We start from the raw sequence: 22,053 nt of genomic DNA on the forward strand, positions 1-22,053 counted from the left end.
CCTGGCGCCGGCGTCCCCGGCCAATGCGGGCGCTCAGGAGACACTGCGGCGCGCGGCCCATTCGGCGTCGCGGGGCGCCGAGCGGCGGAAGCCGGCCAGCGTCACTTCCGGGCCGGAGGATGAGCTGCCAGCGGGGGAACGTGGCGCGCACGAGGCCGCAGCGCCACCAGAACGCGCAGGCCTTCCGCAACGACAGGCACGACGCCAGCGCCCGGCGCAAGGTAGGCGCCCCGCGGGGCCCCCTTTCTCTCCCTGCGCATCGAAGCATGAGCTGAAGCCTCTGGCTCCGGGGCAGCCTCTGGCCCTCCAGGTGGTCCGGCCCGGGCGTAACCCAGGACCACTGACCAGACGGAGAGAAGCTGAAGCCACCAGCAGCCCGAGGGCTAGAGGTCCCCCCCCCTGAAGATGAGTTGAGAAAGCGTGACTGCAGGTGTGCGGTAGGAAGAGTGGCTAATAATTGTCGGACATGTAATAATAATTTATTTATGCCCCGCCCACCTGGCTGGGTTTCCCTGCCACTCTGGGCAGATTCCAACAAACTATTTAAAAGGCAATGAAATCCAGGCCTGTCCATGTTTGGGTTCAATGGAACTAGCTTCCAAGTGTGTGACCACAGAACTGCAGCCCCAGGTCGCTGTTCCTGTTCTGCATGGCTTAATTAGACTGATCTCTCTAGTCAGGCAGGACCCACAATGCATAGAAAGCAGCATCTTTCAAGTGTAATTTAAATACTCATCGCTGTAACCATCCCTTATGAAGTGTCGGCTGGCTGAAGATGCACCTGTGACGGAGTTTAAGGTGGGCGTTCTTGTTTGGGTGTGGACTAAGGAATGATGAGCCTTACCAATTTTATTTTGAAAACAAGGAGGATTTTTTAAACAAGCAGAGTTCTGAGTTTGTTTACATGTTTAAACAAAACTAGCTTGCAATGGTAATAAAAACAATGTAAATTAATAACGGCAGAACAAATAAAAGCCAGTAGCAGCCTATAAAAATAATCAGATGCTGAAAAGCCTAGGTAAATCAAGTTTCTACCTGCACTGGAAGAGCATCTGTTTTGATGCCAGGTGAGCCTTAATGGGGAAGGCAGCATATAAGCAAGGTGCCAGAAATGAGAAAGCCCTCTCTCGTTAAATTCATGTCAGGCCGTCTACCTTGCTTCTCCCAATATGCCACCTATGGATGGATGAGTTTCAATAGGGACTGCAGCACAGGCCCAAATTCCTGGGTTTAATTTCATTCCTACTGTCTCTGGTACCTGAGTTTGCCAGTTGGCAGAATCAGAGTAACCAGTTACAGGCACAAGAAGCTGCTATGCATGTGATATAATATCATGTGATATTTCATGAACGTCTGTCTCAAGCTCTTTTTATTTACCTTTTTTCTCAACTAAATAGCCTCAAATACTCATCGAGCAATGAACTTCAGGATACTGCAAGATGATAACAATGCAAATATTTTAGGCTTCTTTTCTGAGCAAACAATTTCCCCAAGCAATTATTACTGTAATACAAACAAATGATAGAAACACTATAATATTTAAAACACACCAAATTCATAACACTAGACATTAAAAAAACCTTACCCAACGAATGGGCATCATGCCTGGAAAACCAGTTGAAGAAAATTTTTCAGGGGCTTCCAAAAAGCTTGCAGCAAAGAGATTGGGTGCAGGTCCAGTGGAAGGGAATTCCACAGCGGTGGAGCCACCATAAAGAAAGATCTCTCTGTCATGGCCACACAACTTTCTGACGTAATGGGTGGGCACACAAAGAGAACCTCCAGAGCAGAGCTTAAGGTACAAGCAGGGTGGTATGGGTGTACTGTTGAATAAATAGCTTTGTTGTCATCTGGATTCTCTTTTCTTTGTGTGTGCCTGATGTGTATGGTGGTCAATATGACTGATCCTCCTGTTGTGATTATATTTGTTTGATAGTGTGACCTGTTGGCATTTACCGGTACTTTGAAATATATGTCCTTGGAAATGTAGCCTAAGGCCTTTAACTTCATATTAATACCAGTGCTTTCAATAAGATTTAGAATTGCCTAAGCCCTCAAACATTAAATGAGTAATATTTTTATTTAACAGTTTTAATAGTACTTTTTACTATAGAACTGTTGTTTCTACAATTGCATGAGGGCAGCTTCCCAATAATTTCTACATTCATGTTGATATGTAGAGAGTCTTTATAAATGGTGGACATTCTACTTTCTGACATTCGCTGCTCTGGAAATGTGTTAGTCTGTTGCTGATTCCACCCTCAGAAGTTATTTACTTATTGGGCAACCATGTTTTTGACCATGAATAGATGCAGTTGTAGGGGTGTTCTTGTATTATGACATTCCATGCTGGATAGTGTTATGTCATTGGTCTATAGCTGCATACCTTAATGGCAGGGCTTGAAAGAGAAACATTTGTACACTGCAGGCAGTAGTCCAGTTTGATCACACACCTAAACCACATTGCTACGGGAAAGGTCAGTTTCAGGCATTGGCATTTAACGAGAAAGGTGGAGTGTTTTAGCCGGTGGTGAAAATAAAAATTGAGATAGAGGAGAGGAAGAGGAGGTCCTGTTTGTGCAGGTGGAACACCTGGTGCTAATGGGCACCTTTGTTGGATGCAATCCAATCTACATATCTCAAACAAAAAAGAAAGAGCACCATTGATATTTAACTAAAGTGGAAACATGGGGTGTGTGGGTGTGCGCGCATGCGTGCGCAAAGGCCACAGATGGAGTAGATTTTAAAACATGTTAAAAGTTTTTATTTATTTATTTCTGCAGAGCATAAAGCTCTGAACAATTCCATGGGGGGGCTTTATATAACTAGTATAGTATAAATAAAAATTAAAAAGTAAAAAATTTTCTAGTAACACCTTATAGACTAAGTTTGTTCTGGTATAAGCTTTCCTGTGCATGCAAAGCTTATACCAGAACAAACTTAGTTGGTCTATAAGGTAAAGGGACCCCTGACCATTAGGTCCAGTTGTGGCCAACTCTGAGGTTGCAGCGCTCATCTCGCTTTATTGGCCAAGGGAGCCGGCGTACACCTTCCAGGTCATGTGGCCAGCAGGACTAAGCCGCTTCTGGCAAACCAGAGCAGCGCACAGAAACGCTGTTTACCTTCCCATTGGAGCGGTGCCTATTTATCTACTTGCACTTTGACGTGCTTTTGAACTGCTAGGTTGGCAGGAGCAGGGACCGAGCAACGGGAGCTCACCCCGTCGCGGGGATTTGAACCGCCGACCTTCTGATCGGCAAGTTCCAGGCTCTGTGGTTTAACCCATAGCGCCACCCGCGTCCCTGGTTTATAACGTGCTACTAGACAATTTTTTAATTTTTATTTCGACTGTGTCCGACCAACACGGCTACGTACTGAATCTAGTATAGCATAGGGAGACTAAAGCATTTCAAATGGCTGTCTTCTCTTTTACCATCACTTAACCATATAAATTCTGTAAATATGGGCATCACCACTGCTACTCTTTCACTGGCTATTAATTGGTATATGCCAGGGATCAGCAAACCTTTCTACCAGCAGGCCAGCTTATTGTCCCTCAAATCTTCTGGCGGGCCGGACCACACACGCATGCATGTGCACACACCCGGATGGAGGGGAGCTGCTCTCTCTCCCCCAGCCCCTCTTCCAGCAGTGGTTGGGAGCCGACGATGCTGGTGGTGCCTCTTGTTTCTGGGAGAGCTTTCCCGGGCACCTGGCGTGGGGCCAGCAGGTGTTCCAAGCTCCGGCCGAAGCCCCGCAACACACCCACCAGCCTCTCTGCCCATGGCCGTGATGCTGGCCAATCCGAAGCCTTGCCGCCCGCACACTGAGGAAACCCAGTGCAGCTTCGGATTGGCCACCGTCGCACCTGCCCAGAGGCATCTGTGGCTTTGGATTGGCTGTGGGAACTTCCTGGAGCCAGTCCGAAGCTGCCTGCGTGCGTGCCTGTCGCGGAAGTTAGTCCCCGTGCAGTGAGGCGTCGCTGTGCAATGCCAGGTTAGTGTGGGGACTGACCAGGCGGGCAGCAGGGTCCTCAGGCTGTATTAAAGAGCCCCTCGGACCTTGTCCAGTCCACGGACCTTAGTTTGCTGACCCCTGGTATAAGCCATTTGGTTGTAATTAATTTTTATTTATTTTTGCTTCTGTTTTTAATTTTCCAACTAAAATATAATATTGCGCCTGTACTTCACTATTTGAATAATCCAAAAGAACATATAATGGATTTGTGGTATGGTGTTGAGAGGGGACATGTTAAAATATATGAATACAACCAAATTCTCTTTTCTGCGTATGCCTCAGTTTCTTGCTATGATTCCATGACTGATAGAGCACCAGTGCACAATATCTTAGTGTTTCCTCTTTTAGTACACTCCCCTTTTGAATCTGAGTTTTAATGCTGTACACCTGGCTTTCTTGAAAGCTAAAATGTAGCCATGAGGCAAGTTTAAGACTTACTCTGAACTATAGTATTACTTTAAAAAAAAAGAACAAGGCAGTTTTCTGTTTGTACTCAGAAACTGAGATGTTCTATTGCGGATGTCATCAGGTAAGAAACCGCTTTTGTCATATGACTTACTATATGCTTAATAAGCATGTGTCCTATCATGTGCACATATCTTACCTACCAATCCTTTACAGTTCTTGTTTATCCTGCAGTCGAGCTCTGCTGAGACTTGAGTCACTTTCACTTTTCAGCACTACCACACAAAGCAGGGCGTGAGAACAGTATAGCAGGCAGGCTCTTCAGTGGCCCTGGCTGCATCTGCTCAGGAACATCTTTCATTCCAGGCTTGACATGCTGGCACCAAACTTGAAGTACAAGAGAAATGGCCCAAATAAGGAGGATTGTGGCATAGAAGAAGCTATGCTGACTTCATCTTATGTGATTAGGGCAGGTGTTTGGCATGGCTCCATATCCATCACTTCTGCTGTGCAGATAGACCGGGTTTGGTCTTTGCTGGGTACATGCATGGCATGGGGGGGGGGGGAGAGAATCAAGGGCTTCTAAAATAGCCCCATTCAGGTGTTCAGTACTTTTTGTCTTCATCCTTACCTTTGCACGTGACCTTAGAATTTTGGTTCTACTTTTCTGAAAGCTGCATTGGCTTGCAAGAGCATTGTGACTTCTTCAGAGGTTATGCTGGTGACTACTGGAGAAAGAACCTTTTCTGTGGTGTTTCCCAAATTGTAGGACACCCTCCCTAGACATACCCACCTAGTACTATCTTTGTCATCCTTTAGGTACTAGGCATTGTCTGCCTTGGTCACGCATGCATGTAAAAGGGAAAGGGGTTGGCCACATGCAGGACAAGATGTGGTGTGAATGGCAGCCCCTAGTATGGAATATGAATATAGCAGTAAGTAAGTAAGTAAGTAAGTAAGGTAATATAAGGAACACAGCAGGGTTAACATAAGAAAAAAAGTACCAGGATTATGTATGTCATTCAAGTCAATTGCTAGATATACCAAGTTTGTGTTGATACTTGTCTGAAAAGTGTCTTACAGTATTCGCTGTGTGTGAAATAAAAGAATGCCCTTCTACAGTGTGGTCCCGTTTGAAAGGGTTTCAGATGGTACACTCTGTAATTTTTCCTAGTTTTTTAGCTAAAGAAAACAATTCAAGGATAAAATAGTATTATTAAAACTACCCCCAGAGAAGTGTTACACCAGGAAGACAAGACTCTTAAAGGGGAAAACGCTGCCCTAGAGTCTAGAGATTGTAGTCCTTGTCTGAAATGATGTGTGATCTTCAAATATATATTCTTTCTCAGACTTGTAGTGTTAACTGCAATAAATCTGTACATTTTCATCCACCTTCCTGTCTTTGTGTCTCTGTGTGGTTTTTTTTAAAAAAAAGAAAGTGGAGGGTGAAGTTCTACTCTTCCTATAATTTACAAATATAAAGATTTAGAATAGCCTTAGCATAAATGGAAGAGTTACAGAAAGAAAAATATACTGCTGATTTTTAAAAAGAAAATTAAACATACTTCCTTATTAATGTAAAGCAATACATGTATCCAGTGTTTGCTAGAGAGAGAGAGAGAGAGAGAGAGAGAAGTCTAGAATAGGAAGCATAGGTCAATCAGGAAGTGGGTGTTGTGCCTTGGTTTCATAATTACAGTATTTCATGCTTCATTACCATTAAAATAAAGATCCTCTTGCTTTATCATAGATTCCTGTTTGACAAGCTATAGGTAATGAATGACTTTAAGTAGCCCTTGGGAAATGTCTGCACTCCTCTCAGAGCTGCTCATACAGAGCACTCCTGGCCTGCCTGCTTGCATTCTGGGCTGCCTTTATCCTTGAAACATTTCCCTTTCCAGTTGTGATGTCATACTCCCTTAATGGAATAGCAAAGTATTTGGAAGGAAAGTTCTCCCCCCTCCCCCCTCAAAAAGGACATTGCTTAGCAACATCAAGTTTTCTTTCAGTGCTGAAGTTTGCCTGGTGCCTCCCCAAACTATTAAAATGGTTAAAGATGCCAGAATGCTCTCAGGAATACAAAATACGGTATCTTTTCATTTATTTGCTTTTGCATACTAATGAATACAAACCAGAAATGTGAGGAAGAGTAAGTAGAAGCTAACTGTGAATTTTAAAACTATTTCTCATAGTGTTCTGCTTACATGTCTATTCAGAAGACTGGCAATCTTGTTAAAACCGGGGAATTTATGGCTTGTCCTGCTGTTTTTAACATATGCCCTACAAAAGGGGATATGCATCTTTTTTAAAAAGAATGAAGCTTACTAATGGCTGTAGTTGAAACACCTTCCGCAACCTTGATGATGATGATGATATAATAATAATAATAATAATAATAATAATAATAATATAAATAAATAAATTTTATTTATACCCTGCCCTTCCCAGCTCAGGGCGGCTAAGCAAGCAATAATAAAAACAAGTGGAATGAATAGAAGATTAAACACAACATTGAAGCATTGAAACATTAAAATGCAGCCTCATCACAGGAGGAGAAAGGAAAAAGGAAAGAGGGGGAGGGAATCAATTGACTCCAAGCCAAAGGCCAGGCAGAACAACTCTGAAAAGGCCCTGGCTCTGGTTGAAGCTAATCTAACTTCTTTAGGGCCTGGGACCACTAGGGTGTTGCTATATATGGACCTTAAGGTCCTCCGTGGGGCATACCAGGAGAGGTGGTCCCGTAGGTATGAGGGTCCTAGGCCGTGAAGGGCTTTAAAGGACAAAACCAGCACCTTAAATCTGACCCTGTACTCCACCGGGAGCCAGTGCAGCTGGAAAATGCCATCCATCTAGTAAATGGAAGTTGAAACCATATGAGGAAGTCAAAGAATATGTAAACGATTGGCTACACTATCAGGTTAATGGAATGTTTAAACAGGATTTTAAAGTAAAAGGATTTGATGAAAATCAAAGTTTGAAGTTGAGATATTAAGTAATAAATATAAAATTTTGTCCCAAATGTATAAATTGCTGCTTGATTGGCATTTGAAGGATGAGGAGGTAAAGTCTGTTATGATTCATTGGGCTAAAGATATTGGGTATAATATACAGCTGAACGATTGGGAAAAATTATGGAAGGAAGGTTTAAAGTTTTCTGCATGCAATGCTTTAAAAGAAAATGTGATGAAAATGGTGTATAGATGGTATATTACACCTCTAAATTGGCTAAAATGTATAAGGTAAGCAATAAATGTTGGAAATGTAAAGAAAAAGAAGGAATGTAAAAAGGTGAAAAACTTCTGGGAAATGATATATAATGAGATAAAAAAATGTTGAAATATACATTTATTAAGAAACCAGAAGCATTTTTACTGGGCATTGTAGGAGATGATATAAATAGAAAAGACTGTAAGCTGTTTTTATATGCAATAACGGCAGCAAGAATATTGTTAGCACAAAAATGGAAGCAAGAAGAATTACCGACGAAAGAAGATTGGAGGATGAAATTGATGGAGTATGCAGAATTAGACAAATTAACAGGAAGAATTTGAAACCAGCAGGACCAGAGATTCACAGAAGATTGGTGTAAATTTATGGACTATTTGAAAAGTAATTGTGATGATCAGATTACATTTGTAGGTTTGCAAGAAGTTTTGTGAGGTGAATAATCTGAATTATTGCATAATTGGACAAAAAGGAAGATGTTAGTCAAGATAATTAAAGGCAATATGATATAAAGAAATGCAGAATATATAATAAAAATGGGGGATCATCAGAGGTGTTGATGGAAGTCCAAAAATATTGTATAAGATGTGAAATTTTGTGGTATGTATGATAATATGCTTAAAAATGAATAATTTATTTTTTTTTAAAGGAAAATGCCACCCATCTGACTGGGTTTCCACAGCCACACTGGGTGGCTCACAGCATATAGCAGAACATACTAAAACATCAAACATTAAAAGCTTCCCGATACAGGGCTGCCTTCAGATGTCTCCTAAAAGTCAGATAGTTGTTTATTTCCTTGACATCTGAAGGGAGGGTGTTCCATAGGGACAACAACAACAGCAACAAATTATTTATACCCCGCCCATCTGGTTGGTTCCTCACTTCTTGCAGCGAGGGAACTACCAGAACACCCTCTGCTCTGGATCTCAGTGTTTGGGCTGAACGATGAGGGTGGTATACTGGGCTGAGGCTGTTTAGGGCTTTAAAGGTCAGCACCAACACTTTGAATTGCGCTCGGAAACGTACTGGGAGCCAGTGAAGATCTTTTAGGACTGGTGTTATATGGTCCTGGTAGGTCTCCCAGTCACCAGTTCTGGATTAGTTGTAGTTTCAAAGTCACCATTGAAGTACTTTATATTGGAGCACCTTGGTTGGAATGCTGCAGAGAAGAGGAAGATAGATCTGCTGTTGAATTTTGCTGGTGGCATTGCTGCATTATTTTTCCGTTTCCTTTAATAATCTGAGATGACTTTATTGTGTCTGGTTATATAGACTCAGTGCTTGATGCAATATGGCTTACCTTCTGCTACTCAAATTCCACAGTCTGCCCAGCTACCGTATTTTTCGCCCTATAGGACGCGCTCCCCCCCAAAAAAAAAAATGAAGGGGAAATGTGTGTGCGTCCTATGGGGCGAATGCAGGCTTTCGCTGAAGCCTGGAGAGCCCTCTCGCTCTCCAGGCTTCAGGAAGCTATCCGCTAGCTGTGGGAGACGCAGCTCTCCCAAGGCTAGCGGAGACCTTGCGGATAGCAGCCTGTTCTGGGGGCTGGGGTCGGGGGGAAGCTCAGGCTTCCCTCGCCCCAGCCCCGCACCTGGGGGGAAAATATTTTTTCCCCTTTATTTCCCCCCCAAAAAACTAGGTGCATCCTATGGGCCGGTTCGTCCTATGGGGCGAAAAATACGGTACCTAAAAATAACATCTAAACAAGGAGAGAGTTATCTTTGGTCACTGTCCTTCCCAATTTTTCAGTTGAGACTTAAGAAAGTTCTTTTTTTAACATAGGCACTAGAAGGATCCTGGCTCTGTGCATATGAAAAAGGGCATTCCCAAGCAACTAGGATACCATTCATTCCGTACCCAAGGTGTGCTCCACATCTCAGCAGTTATGACAAGATGGGCAATGGATCTGGGATATAATATAGAATATGATAAATGGTTGAATTATGGACTAGTGGAATGAAATTTACGGCATGTGTAACACTCAGGGAAAATTTTAAAAAAGATGATGTACAGGTGGTACATTACACCAGCAAAATTAGGGAAGATGTATAAAACAGGAAATAAGAACTGTTGGAAGTATAAAACCAAAGAGGGTAATTTTTTCCATATGTGGTGGACATGCGACGAAATGAAGAAATATTGGGAACATATTTATAATGAGTTAAAAAAAATATTTAAATATACATTTCCTAAAAGACCAGAGGCATTCCTACTAGGAATAATTGGGGATGAAATAAAAAAAGAAGATAAGACTATATTTCAGTATGCCACAACCGCTGCCAGATTATTAATTGCCCAAAATTGGAAAAGTGAAAACACCCCATCAATTAGTGATTGGCAAACAAAATTATTTGAATTTGTTGAACTCGCAAAAATGACACAAAAAATTAGAAACCAAAAAAACACAAAGTTTATTAACGATTGGAACAAATTTATGACATACATCAAAGGGAATTGTAGAAACTTTAAAACTATAGCAGGTCTGATATAGATCTTACGATGTGCAAACCATCAACAATCACCAGCTGCAGGAAAAATAAATTATGTATATCAAGAAGCCTGAAATCAGGAGGGATGGAGGTCAATAGGGAGTAGAAGAATGAGATTCCTTAAATTTATTTTTAATATCTTTTGCGTATCCAAATTAACTTAATTTGGTCATTTATTCATCTTCTTTAAATATATACTCTTATGAAACTATAGGCTATTACAATAATCCTAACAAAGTTTTTATCTGTTTACAATTTATCTAAATACTCAATAAACCATTTCCATTCTTTTATCAAAAGGTTATCTTGATTTCTTATTCTTCTAGTAAGTTTCGCCATTTCTACATATTCCATAAGTTTTTGTATCCATTCTTCCTTTGCTGGGAATACTACTTCTTTCCATTTTGGGGCAAGTAACATTCTTACTTCTGTAGTCACATACATGAATAAGTTTCTATAAAGTTTTAGGTAGTTCTGTCCCTGTAATTCCCAAGAGAAAATCTTCTGGGTTTTTTACGAATGTTATTTTAAACACCTTTTTCATTTCATTACAGTGGTACCTCGGGTTACAGACGCTGCTAACCCAGAAATAGTACCTTGGGCTAAGAACTTTGCTTCAGGATGAGAACAGAAATCGTGCTCTGGCGGCGCGGCGGCAGCAGGAGGCCCCATTAGCTAAAGTGGTACCTCAGGTTAAGAACAGTTTCAGGTTAAGAACGGACCTCCAGAACGAATTAAGTACGTAACCAGAGGTACCACTGTATGTATCATTTCCCTGTACAGTGGACGCTTGGGTTGCGAACGTGATCTGTTCGGAATGCACATTCGCAACCCGCAGCATCCACAACCCACAGCAGCATGTTGGCGCATGCGCGGGTTGCGATTTGGAGCGTCTGCGCATGTGCAAAGCACAATTTAGCGCTTATGCTCATGCGTGACCACCGAAACCCGGAAGAAACCCATTACGGTACTTCCGGGTTTCGGCGGTCCACAACCCGAAAAAACACAACCTGAAGCGTCTGTAACCCGAGGTCTGACTGTAAGCCTTAAGCGCAATACAGTGGCTCTTCAGTAGTTGAGTTACCGGTGTAATTCTTCTTTGATAATAGAACTTGGAAGGCTAGACAAGCAAATGTCACTAAGTTGATCAGGTATATAAATATTTCTGATTCTATTGTCTTGCATAAGTTGAAGGCTGTAATGTGACTACCAGCACGCTTTGTGATACACAGCCCTTTTCCCATTTCTCACGAGCTGTGACAACAATGCAACAAAAATGCTGACATTACAATTCTCCTCTGTTTCTTCAGGAGGATGCCATTTAGTCAAGTGTCCCTTAAGCATCTCATTTTTGGGTCCCTGCTTCTAGTCTTTCCACATTTACCTTCTGCCTTCAAGTTTCTGAAGCATTAACAAACTGAATAGCGCTTTTATCTTTTCTTAATATGTAATAATACATAGTGACAACATTTGAATCAAGTTATGGGGACCATTGTAGAATTCTCAAATTTATAGACTACGATCCTCAGAATGTTGACAATTCATATTTTTTGAAATTACATTTTGTTATAACAAATTGTGATTGCAATCACAGAAATATATCTATTGGATTGTAATTAGTTCAGTTGAAACAACCATATAACAAAATACTGAAGGCTTCTTGTAGGAAGGAATTAGACAGTTTTCATTGTGTAGCATCTTTCTTTGGATTGTGCAGTTAAAATTAGTTAAGTGCCTTATAAAAACCTCACAATTCTAGCTAATATATTCAGGAAGTGTGAATTAAGTGACTTAAAAGCTAACTTCTCTTTTCCTCTTGTAGCCTAAAATCTTTGTACCCATCATGATTGCCACAATGGCCTTTGCAATAAATTAGCTTACAGTTAATCTTCCCCACTCCAAGCCTTACAACCTTAGCTTTTGAACTGGGCTTATCCAAGTTTTTCTTTTGCCTTTGCAAAAAAAAAAAAGCAAGCTATTTTCCACATTATATCTCTACTGATGCTATTATCATGCCCCTGCAAATTCTTCTTTGCTTGGTGTTTTCTGTGATGTGACTTGTTTGTAATTTTAACTGTATACATTTGTAATATGCAAAGCATTTTTTTCTTTTTAAAAATTGCTTTGTTTTTCCTGCCAACAATTGACCTTGAAGTCTGAGTCACCTTAGTTTTCTCAGTGCTTACACTGTTTCCATGAAGAAACTTTAATGGGATGAATACAGGCAATTTAAACCACTCTTACAAACAGAAACAAAACTGTTTGCATTCTAAAGCAGTTATTTTTCATTGACTTTTTCTTATTTATTTATTTATCTATTTATTTATTTATTTTACTTTACTTTCTCCTGATCTGCTGTATTGTACTGAATATCATTTGGGTAACCGTAGCAGATGTGGAATTCATAATTGTGAAAGCTCAGCTTTGTTGTGAAAGTTGTTGCTCTGTTTCTTAAACTGTGTTTCTGGTTCTTATGGCTGTGAAAAATAAACTTGAGAGCATAGTGCCGGTCTTAACTCCACGCTGTCCTAACGGTCCGAGGACAGGATAAATACAAGAAAGAATATGCTTATAAGGGGCTAAAGGACTTGTGCATGTACCTAATGAAATATAATTTTCACTGTTGTTTCTGCAATGCATCAGCAAAGGCAATCTTAATACTCATCAGAGTCTTCGCTTGGCAGTTTGGGACCATCAGCTGCACATGAGATTCCCAAATGTTCATAGAATCAGAATTGTGTTGAGTTAGAAAGGGACCCCAAGGGTCATCTAGCACAACCCCCTTACAGATGGCTATCCAACCTCTGCATAAAAACCTCTAAGGAAGGAGAGCTCACAAGGTCCTGAGGGAGTCCGGTCCACTGTCAAACAGCTCTTACTGTCAGAAAGTTCTTCCTGATGTTTAGTCGGAATCTTCTTTCTTGTAAGTTTGACTCCTATTATATGTACCTATTGAAACTTACTTTGGGCCTAGTTCTCCAATCTGTTATGGTCATTTTGAATTCTGAATCTGTGTATAAGGTGACATTAGAGAAGTTTATAAAATTATCCATGGCACGGAGAAAGTGGATAGGGAAGAGTTTTTATCCATCTCTAAAAGTACAACTCATGGACATCCAATTAAACTGAATGTTGGAAGGTTCAGGGAAGATAAAAATAAATACTTCTTCACACAGCACCCACAGGCGGCAGTTATGGCCACCAACCTGTAGGACAATATGATCAGACAAATTCACGGAGGAGCTTACTTATGATGTGCCTCCACAGCTGGAAGAAGGAGAGTTTGGATTTGATATCCCGCTTTATCACTACCCGAAGGAGTCTCAAAGTGGCTAACATTCTCCTTTCCCTTCCTCCCCCACAACAAACAGGTGGGTGGGGCTGAGAGACTTCAGAGAAGTGGGACTGGCTCAAGGTCACCCAGCAGGTGCAGGTGGAGGAGCGGAGATGCGAACCCAGTTCCCCAGATTACGAGTCCTCTGCTCTGAACCACTACACCAGCAATGCATCTGAATACCAGTTGCTAGAAGCCACAAGAGACGAGTGAGCTTAGGCTTCCCACCTTTGTTCTGGCAAAATACAGGACAGGGTAGGGCGGTGCGGTTGGGGGACAATTTTTTAAAAAATTCTGGTGCTGAAGTGACTTGAAAGCAACCCATTACAATCTATTGCAACCTAACTGGATTGCATCTCTGGAATTTGTCACACACACACAATGGATTTTACATTGAATTTTACATTGAAATACAGGACAATCCTGTGTTATACAGGTGGCAACCCTAAGTCTGCTCTTGTGCTAGAATCCTGCTTGCAGATTTCCCACATGCATCTGGTTGGCCATTGTGAGAACAGGATACGGGAATATATGAGCCATTGGCATGATGCATTAGGCTCTTCTTATGTAGTTAAATCTGATTAGTCAACAAGGAGTCGAGGTCTTGCGGAGATAATGTTGTGATAGTAGGATGAGTAGCTTCCTGCTCACTGTTGGAATAGCTAGCTGAGTCACTTCTCTCTCAGTAGGTACAAGGGGGAATTTACTATGCACTGATGTTTGGCCAGAGTGTCAAACTAGCCTAGCATGGTGATGTTCACATGCTAATACATGATGCTTAACACTACTGTAAACATCTCTAATAAGAAAGTTGCTAGCAGTGTTAATTTTGACTGATTGGAGAGAACATTTGCAAATGCTTCCCTTCATCCTTGCAACTCCCTGCCTTGCAGTGACGGAGGCCAAGAAGAGAATGGTTGTGATTTTATTTGGAGCCCTTGCTGGTGGTATAATATTGCTAGTTCTTTTCTTCAGCTGTCTGTGTCTGACAACATGTGTCTGACTCACAGCTGATGGGATTTCCAAAAGCTGTTTAATATGGAACTGTGTGTTTGGTTAAAAGAGTGACGTGAGAAATCTCACCAGGTATTTCTAAGGCTTTTGGCTGCAATCTAGAAAGCTTTTTTGAATGTACCCAACTAAGTCTGCAGTCAAACAATAAGTAGATTGGTTCATTCTTTCCATAAAAATCATGACATGTGCCTGTCCTCAAGCAATCCAGAAAACAGTGCAATTAATGCTGACAAAATTTTGAACAGCTTTTCATAGACCATACACATTACATCGCATATGGTTTCTTAAAGTTTTCAAAACTAGAAATAATGAAGTTGTCACTGATTTGTGAGATTTTGTATTTCAAGTTCAACTAAACTAATGCAAACTCTTCATATTCCTTTTAGAAAATTAATGCAAAAATCCATGAAGGGCTATGTCAGCATTGTAAGGAAGTCCTGGAATGGCGTGTAAAATTCAACAAATACAAGCCACTAACGCAACCTAAAAAATGGTGAGTAAATATTGTTCCATAGCTTACTACTTTGCTGTTATTACATGTGCTCAGTGCAGACCAGTATGTACTGAAGATACTTGACTGTATTCAGATGTCAAGATGACCCAAGGTGTGGACACAGTCTTGTGATTTCATGAAATAAATTTGTGAGTAATGAGGCATGGTGAAGAAATGTTGATACAAAAGCCATGCAAAGTAAAGACTGTCATTAAATTGGAGCTATGGAACACTTCCTTAAAATTAATCTAGGTGAATAGTCTTCAGTGGACTTTGAACTATCTTAGACCTCCATTGCTTGAATAATCATTAGTTGCTCTTCCATACATTCAGAGACAAATGATGTATGCAGGCATGCATGTAAATAAGCTTCTGTGTATTCTTTTTAAATGAGAAGCAGCCTCAGGAGTTTGCAGTTTTGAGCAGGGCAATGATAGGGTACGCAGGACCCTTCATGGGGAGGAAACCGTTTTGAGAGGGAGAGATTTAAGCACTCTCTTTCCATTCACTTACAGTCAAACCTGTCTGCTTTTCATTAATACAAAACAAAAATCTGGGCTTTGTGACTTGTGTTTTTTGCTCAATGTGTCATTTGCTTCTCAGAAGGAGTAATACCTTTGCATAACTAGGTGATTCATACAGAGGAACGCCTTGCAGTTATAAACAATCTTTGGGCTTGCCTTTGTTTTTGAAAGGGTTGTATCACTCAAAGTCTCTATTGCGAGGAGGAAAGGGTGTGTTTGAAACGACCTTTGTGACTAAGGCTGCTTTCTTATGTACACTTCCATAGGAGTGAGTCCTGCCAAACTCATTGGGACTTACAAGGTAATTTTATGTTTAGAAGTAAGGGCTATGTTTTGGTGGCCCAAGTTTGATGTAGTAGCAGAATTTGATAGATAACTTTCAGAGTAAGCCAGTGGCCCTTGCTCAGTGTCATAGAATCATAGAATCATAGAGTTGGAAGAGACCACAAGGGCCATTGAGTCCAACCCCCTGCCAAGCAGGAAACACCATCAGAGCACTCCTGACATATGGTTGTCAAGGCTCTGCTTAAAGACCTCCAAAGAAGGAGACTCCACCACACTCCTTGGCAGCAAATTCCACTGTCAAACAGCTCTTACTGTCAGGAAGTTCTTCCTAATGTTTAGGTGGAATCTTCTTTCTTGTAGTTTGGACCCATTGCTCCGTGTCCGCTTCTCTGGAGCAGCAGAAAACAACCTTTCTCCCTCCTCTATGTGACATCCTTTTATATATTTGAACATGGCTATCATATCACCCCTTAACCTCCTCTTCTCCAGGCTAAACATGCCCAGCTCCCTTAGCCGTTCCTCATAAGGCATCGTTTCCAGGCCTTTGACCATTTTGGTTGACCTCCTCTGGACACGTTCCAGTTTGTCAGTGTCCTTCTTGAACTGTGGTGCCCAGAACTGGACACAGTACTCCAGGTGAGGTCTGACCAGAGCAGAATACAGTGGCACTATTACTTCCCTTGATCTAGATGCTATACTCCTATTGATGCAGCCCAGAATTGCATTGGCTTTTTTAGCTGCCGTGTCACACTGTTGGCTCATGTCAAGTTTGTGGTCAGCCAAGACTCCTAGATCCTTTTCACATGTACGGCTCTCAAGCCAGGTGTCACCCATCTTGTATTTGTGCCTCTCATTTTTTTTGCCCAAGTGCAATACTTTACATTTCTCCCTGTTAAAATTCATCTTGTGAATTTTAACATCTTAAATGTTATTTTAACATCTTAAATGTTATTTTAACATCTTAAATGTTATTTTAACATCTTAAATGTTAAATGACACTTAAATGACAGTTCTCTAATCTGTCAAGGTCGTTTTGAAGTGTGATCCTGTCCTCTGGGGTGTTAGCCACCCCTCCCAGTAACTGAGTTGGGATTTATATTGGACTGTTACCTTACTGTAGAGAAGATGAGAACTACTGACTCTTGAAGAAACTGCCACTGATACAGGGTATAAGCAACAAGCAAAGCGTTCTTTGTGTTGGTTTGTCTTTTTAACATTTTGTGCGTTTGGTTAATATGTGCAGCTGGAAAATCTGCTTTCAAGAAGCCTTGTGCCAGGGATGTAGAATGTAATGCAGGAGAGGGGAACCTTCTCTACCCCTTTGGGAAGAAAGGGGGTATTACATATTACAAAATGAAGAAGAAAGAAACAAGCAAAACCCTCTCATTCTCACAGGATTTCAAAGCTTCTGAAAATCATTCAAACATCTCTCTTACTCGGCTATCTGAAATTTGAAAGATATGCAGCGATCTTTTGTCACAAACAGTCTGGTTAACCATTTTAATTCAACTTTTGTGTTCCTTTTAATAGTGTCAAATGTCTGAAGAAGACTGTAAAGGATTCTTACCACATCATCTGCAAACTGTGTGCTCATGAATTAGAGCTATGTGCTAAATGTGGAAAGAAAGAAGAAATTGTGATTCCGTAAGCATTTCACTTAACATTTGTGTATCCCAATTTATTTCACACAGGTGTTGGCAAACGTTGGTGTCCAGCCAGAAACCTTCTGATGCTTGGACCTTCCTTGCCTAATGGGCAGGCCGGAGCAAGTTCAAAGCCACATCAGAATCCAGGCTTGGGCCAAGCCCCAAAGCTGGGAGGAAGTATCAGGTTCCTCCTCACAGTGGCAGTGAAGGTTAAATTGTCCAGCCCTGCTTATTTCGTGATCTATACCTTAGATTTGATGTGTGTAATAATCATCTTAACTGGTCTTGGAGTAGCTTTGAATGTGAGATGGGGAAGGAAACGCAAGCATCTGCCGTGCTCCATGCGTCTTGCTTATCATGCAGCTCTTGTGTCTTTGGCACGGTCTCCTGGTGCCGTGCAAATGCTGTTCCTGCATGTGAAGCATCTCCATCTCTCTTTGGGCAGATGTGTTGCAGTGCTGGTTGGAGAACTAAGGGTGGCCTCTTACGCCGCCTCCTCTTCAGCTTTTCAGTAATGATGACACTAAATTTAGTATTTAAAGCATCTTTACCCTGCTCTTCACCCCTATAGGCGCCAAGAGCAATGTAGAAAAGATCAGTAACAAACAAGGCATCCCCTCCCCATGGGCTTTCAATCCAAAAGGCAGGAAGAGGAAAACCTAACAGAGTCAGGCACCAAAGTCTCATAATAACCAGCATGAATGGAAACTGTTTGAAGAGAGTGAGGGAACCAGAGGAATCTGGTCTCTTAGTATAGTCAACCGAGTGGCCTTGCTTCCTAGGTCTTTGTATCCTGATGGAATGATTGTTGCTAGACAGTTGTGGGGGGAGAGGAGGGGTCATCAACTTCAGTGCTTCCACATGAGGATGCCTAGGTTTGCCATCTTAGCCACAGGCTTGGACCCTTCCCCTTTCCAGTAAAGTGGCCAAATGGTAATTTGCTACAACAAAATGGGGCACCTTGATGAAACTACGAGTTTGGTTACATAAAGGAGTTCCATTAGTAATGCAAATGCTCACACCTTGGCTGCATCTATTTATATATATGCCTAGGCTGGAACTACCAGAGTTAACCTAATTGAGCGGTTTGTGGAAATCACTTTTAAGCACCTCACCAAATGTTGATTTTTAGCACAATAGCTTTTAAAATGTGCTATGAGTTTTTTCAGTATAGTTGTTCTGATACGCATCAATTTTGCAACAGTCAAACAACAATGTGTTACTGGAAAAATGCTGTTTTCTTCCTACCTAGCATATCTATAGCATTTTTACAGAAATTGGTTATATGACTGATAACTACCTGGATGCTGACCTCACTTGTAGTGAGCAATCTCTTCTCTCTCACTCAAACACATTTCAGGAACTCCTATATTCTTAAATGCTTCCAGATCTGGAGGCTAATTGTTTCCAGTAATATTACAGCAGGGTCAGCACTTACCTAGGCATTAAAAAATAAACCAGGAGGAGATACTGGTATTCAGTGATATGCTATGTGAATTGTGGGCACTCTCCTTTAATGGCATATGAGAGCACAGCTCAATTTTTTTTAATAACAAAAAAAATACCTTCCCATTTTGGTCAACTGCCTATGATTAAAACTGTTGCCCACATGTGAACACTAAACAAAATTTTATTTCTTTCTTTATTTTATTTCGTAATTTTTTCTGCTGCTCTTCTGCCAAGGATCACAGGGCAATTAGCAGTATAAAAACCCCCAAATGAATAACATAGTAAGAAACAAAAACAGTGACCTCCCCCCAGATTAAAAAGCCATAAATTGTTTAATTAGCCAAAGACCTGGGAAAAGAGAAATGTGCCTCACCAAGGAGAGCATTCCACAAGTGGGGGGCCACCACAGAAAAGGGCCGCTCTCATGTTGCCACTCTCCAAATCTCTTGCAGGTTGGTTCCCATGGGGAGAGGTGGTCCTTGAGGTACTGCGATCCTGAGACAGATGAAAAATGGGTGACAAATGCCTTAGATGTGTCAAATGATGCTTCATAGTTAATACATTAAACAGAAAAGAGAAACCGGACCTAGCTTAGACTATATAGAGCAGAACAGCTCTCTCTATTACTCCCACACCAGCAGTTTCTCCTTGCTTCCCATGAAGCATTACTGTGCTGTTCTGGCCAGCATGACTGACGGGTTGAGGTTGCATTACCCTCGTAATGGTGGTCCTGAATCAGACGTGTTGGACCTGTCGACCGCAGTTGACTGGTCGATTGCGGGGTTGATCTTGGTCGATCGTGGGCCGAGGCAGCCAGAGCACAGGAGGCTCCTCACCAGCCAGAAAGGCAACGGGAGCAGGGCGTGAAAGATGCACACGCACAACAAAGGCAGAAGGAGAAGCCGGCGGGAGGAGGAAGAGGGCGGAGGCGCACGCAGATGGAAAGGCATGGTGTGTGTGTGTGTGTGAGAGAGAGAGAGAGAGAGAGAGAGAGAGAGAGAGAGAGCGCGCGCGCGCTGGTTGGGGGGTGGGGTGGGGGAGAGGAGAGGAGAAGCATCACCCAGAGCTTCGCAGCCCATCTGCTTTGAGGGGGGAGGTGGGATCAGGATAGCCTGCAAGGCTCCCTTTGACAAGGGCGGGGGGAGCATCTGGCATCGGGCAAAGCAGCCAGCGCCCACCCACCCTGTACCCAGCCCTGCCCCCTCAGGAGAAGCAGCCAGGGCCCACCCACCCTGTACCCAGCCCTGCCCCTCAGAAGAAGCAGCCAGTGCCCGCCCAGCCTGTACCCAGCCCTGCCCCCTCAGGGGAAGCAGCCAGCGCCCGCCCAGCCTGTACCCAGCCCTGCCCCCTCAGGAGAAGCAGCCAGGGCCCACCCACCCTGTACCCAGCCCTGCCCCCTCAGGAGAAGCAGCCAGCGCCCACCCAGCCTGTACCCATCCCTGCTGCCCACCCTGCACCCATCTCTCTCCCCTCGGGAAACAGCCAGTGCCCACCCATCCCTGCCTCCTCAGGAGAAGCAGCCGGCGGTGCGCGCCCACCCACCCTGCACCCATCCCTGGCAGTTTTTATAGTGGATCGTAGACCACAGGCTACTCCAAGTTGGACATGCCTGCCCTAATCTATGCCATATGAACCTACCCGGATCCTGAGATCATCTTCCGAGGCCGCCCTTTGTGTGCCGCCTCCTCAAGAGGTCCAGAGGGTGGCAGCATGAGGGTGGCAGCATGGCAGCCTTCTCTGCAGCGGCTCCCCGTCTGTGGAAAGCTCTTACCAGGGAGGTTCGCCTGGCGCCTTCATTGTACACCTTTAGGTGCCAGGCAAAAACGTTCCATTTTAATCAGGCCTTTGGTTGATTTGGCTGATATCAAAATGTGTTTTTTTTTAAGGGGGGGAGGTGGTTGTTTTTATTTTGATATTGTATTTTGTGGTTTTATATTTTGATTTTATTCTGTGAACTGCCCTGAGACCTGCGGGTATAGGGCGGTATATTAAGTAAGTAAGTAAGTAAGTAAGTAAGTAAGTAAGTAAGTAATTAAATACATAAGTAAATAAAAATATATGCATGAAATATTTGTATGAAAAGTCTCTTCTCCTCCTGCATCACATCCCAGTTTCAAAATTCAGGGATGAAAGCTGGAGAAATGATACTTTGTGTATTTTGTCATAGGATTCAGACAAGTCTAGAGAACGCTGAGCATGAACCTTCCAAAAACGATCAAACAAGAAACAGAAATGTTGAATTTGAGGAAAGCCATGAATTGGACTTAAGTGGCGAGGAAGATGAAGATCTGGATTTACTGGTGAAGAAAATTATAAACTTAAAGCCTGAAAGGACCTGAGTCTAATTATCTCTCCAGGGAGAAGATTTGGGTGCAAATTCCATTTCCAGCCAGGAGATTGCTTATTATTGGACACTTTTGCAGTTTAAGGTTCATGGTATCTGGAATGGTTAGCACAAACCTTATGCCTGCATTTTCTTAAAATTTGTTAGAGAATACTACCATTTAATAAACTTTTCTTTAAAAATGGATTAGAGTAATTTTGTGCATTCGGATGAGTGTCTTCATTGCTTGTTGATTCCCCCGGGCGCCTGCCCCTTTGCCTTTCCCAAAAGATACTGTAGGTGGCAGTGGAAGAAGCTCAGATAGATAAGCTAGGCACCAAAGAAACCTGACAGACGCCACAATGGAATGTCTATTCACCAGTTGGTTGGACTGGATGTCCCTTGAGGTCCCTTCCAATGCTACGATTCCATGATCTCAACCACATTGCTTGACTATAGTCTGCTGTTACAACAAATCACTTGTCCCAGTATGCAAGGAGGAGAAGCGCACACAGTAGGAATGGAAATGGTATTGACAATGGACTAAGGCAGAGTGAGCTCCATTTGAGTGGTCTATGGAAAGGCTGCAGCACAGTCAAATATACTCAGCCCTCCACTTACTTTCCTTGATGATGGAGGACTCAGATGCGCAACAAGGGGTGCATGATTTGTGTGGCAGCGCAGAGGCACACGGCAGGTGTCTTTTGCTGCCCATGGGTCGGCTCGCTCATTGGAGATGTCAGTTGCCAACTTGACACCCAGAAATTTCCACGTAGTCACAATTGGACCTGCACCAGGAGCAAAACATGCCTGGCGCCCGGGGAACTCTTGGTAAGTCAAGGGACT

The 22,053-nt window shown here is 42.5% G+C and overlaps 1 protein-coding gene across 1 annotated transcript; it reads left to right on the forward strand.

Annotated features, from left to right (window-relative positions):
- Nucleotides 1-30: 30 nt before the first annotated feature.
- On the forward strand, nucleotides 31-21,412 carry LOC310826806 (uncharacterized protein C9orf85 homolog). Its single transcript, XM_083702153.1, has 4 exons — nucleotides 31-221; nucleotides 14,874-14,980; nucleotides 17,320-17,433; nucleotides 21,052-21,412. The coding sequence occupies exons 1-4, from the start codon at nucleotides 120-122 to the stop codon at nucleotides 21,221-21,223; spliced, it is 495 nt and encodes a 164-aa protein (XP_083558279.1). The 5' UTR covers nucleotides 31-119; the 3' UTR covers nucleotides 21,224-21,412.
- The last annotated feature ends 641 nt before the right edge of the window (nucleotides 21,413-22,053 follow it).

This window comes from Podarcis gaigeae, assembly GCF_964106915.1.
Source record: "Podarcis gaigeae genome assembly, chromosome: 11".
Lineage (NCBI taxonomy): Eukaryota > Metazoa > Chordata > Lepidosauria > Squamata > Lacertidae > Podarcis > Podarcis gaigeae.

Excerpts from the sequence above, each read along its gene's own strand:
- LOC310826806 (XM_083702153.1), top strand. The coding sequence starts at position 120 with ATGAGCTGCCAGCGGGGGAACGTGGCGCGCACGAGGCCGCAGCGCCAC. Across the intron at positions 222-14,873 it reads ACGCCAGCGCCCGGCGCAAG|AAAATTAATGCAAAAATCCA; the intron begins GTAGGCGCCCCG and ends TATTCCTTTTAG. Across the intron at positions 14,981-17,319 it reads CTAACGCAACCTAAAAAATG|TGTCAAATGTCTGAAGAAGA; the intron begins GTGAGTAAATAT and ends TCCTTTTAATAG.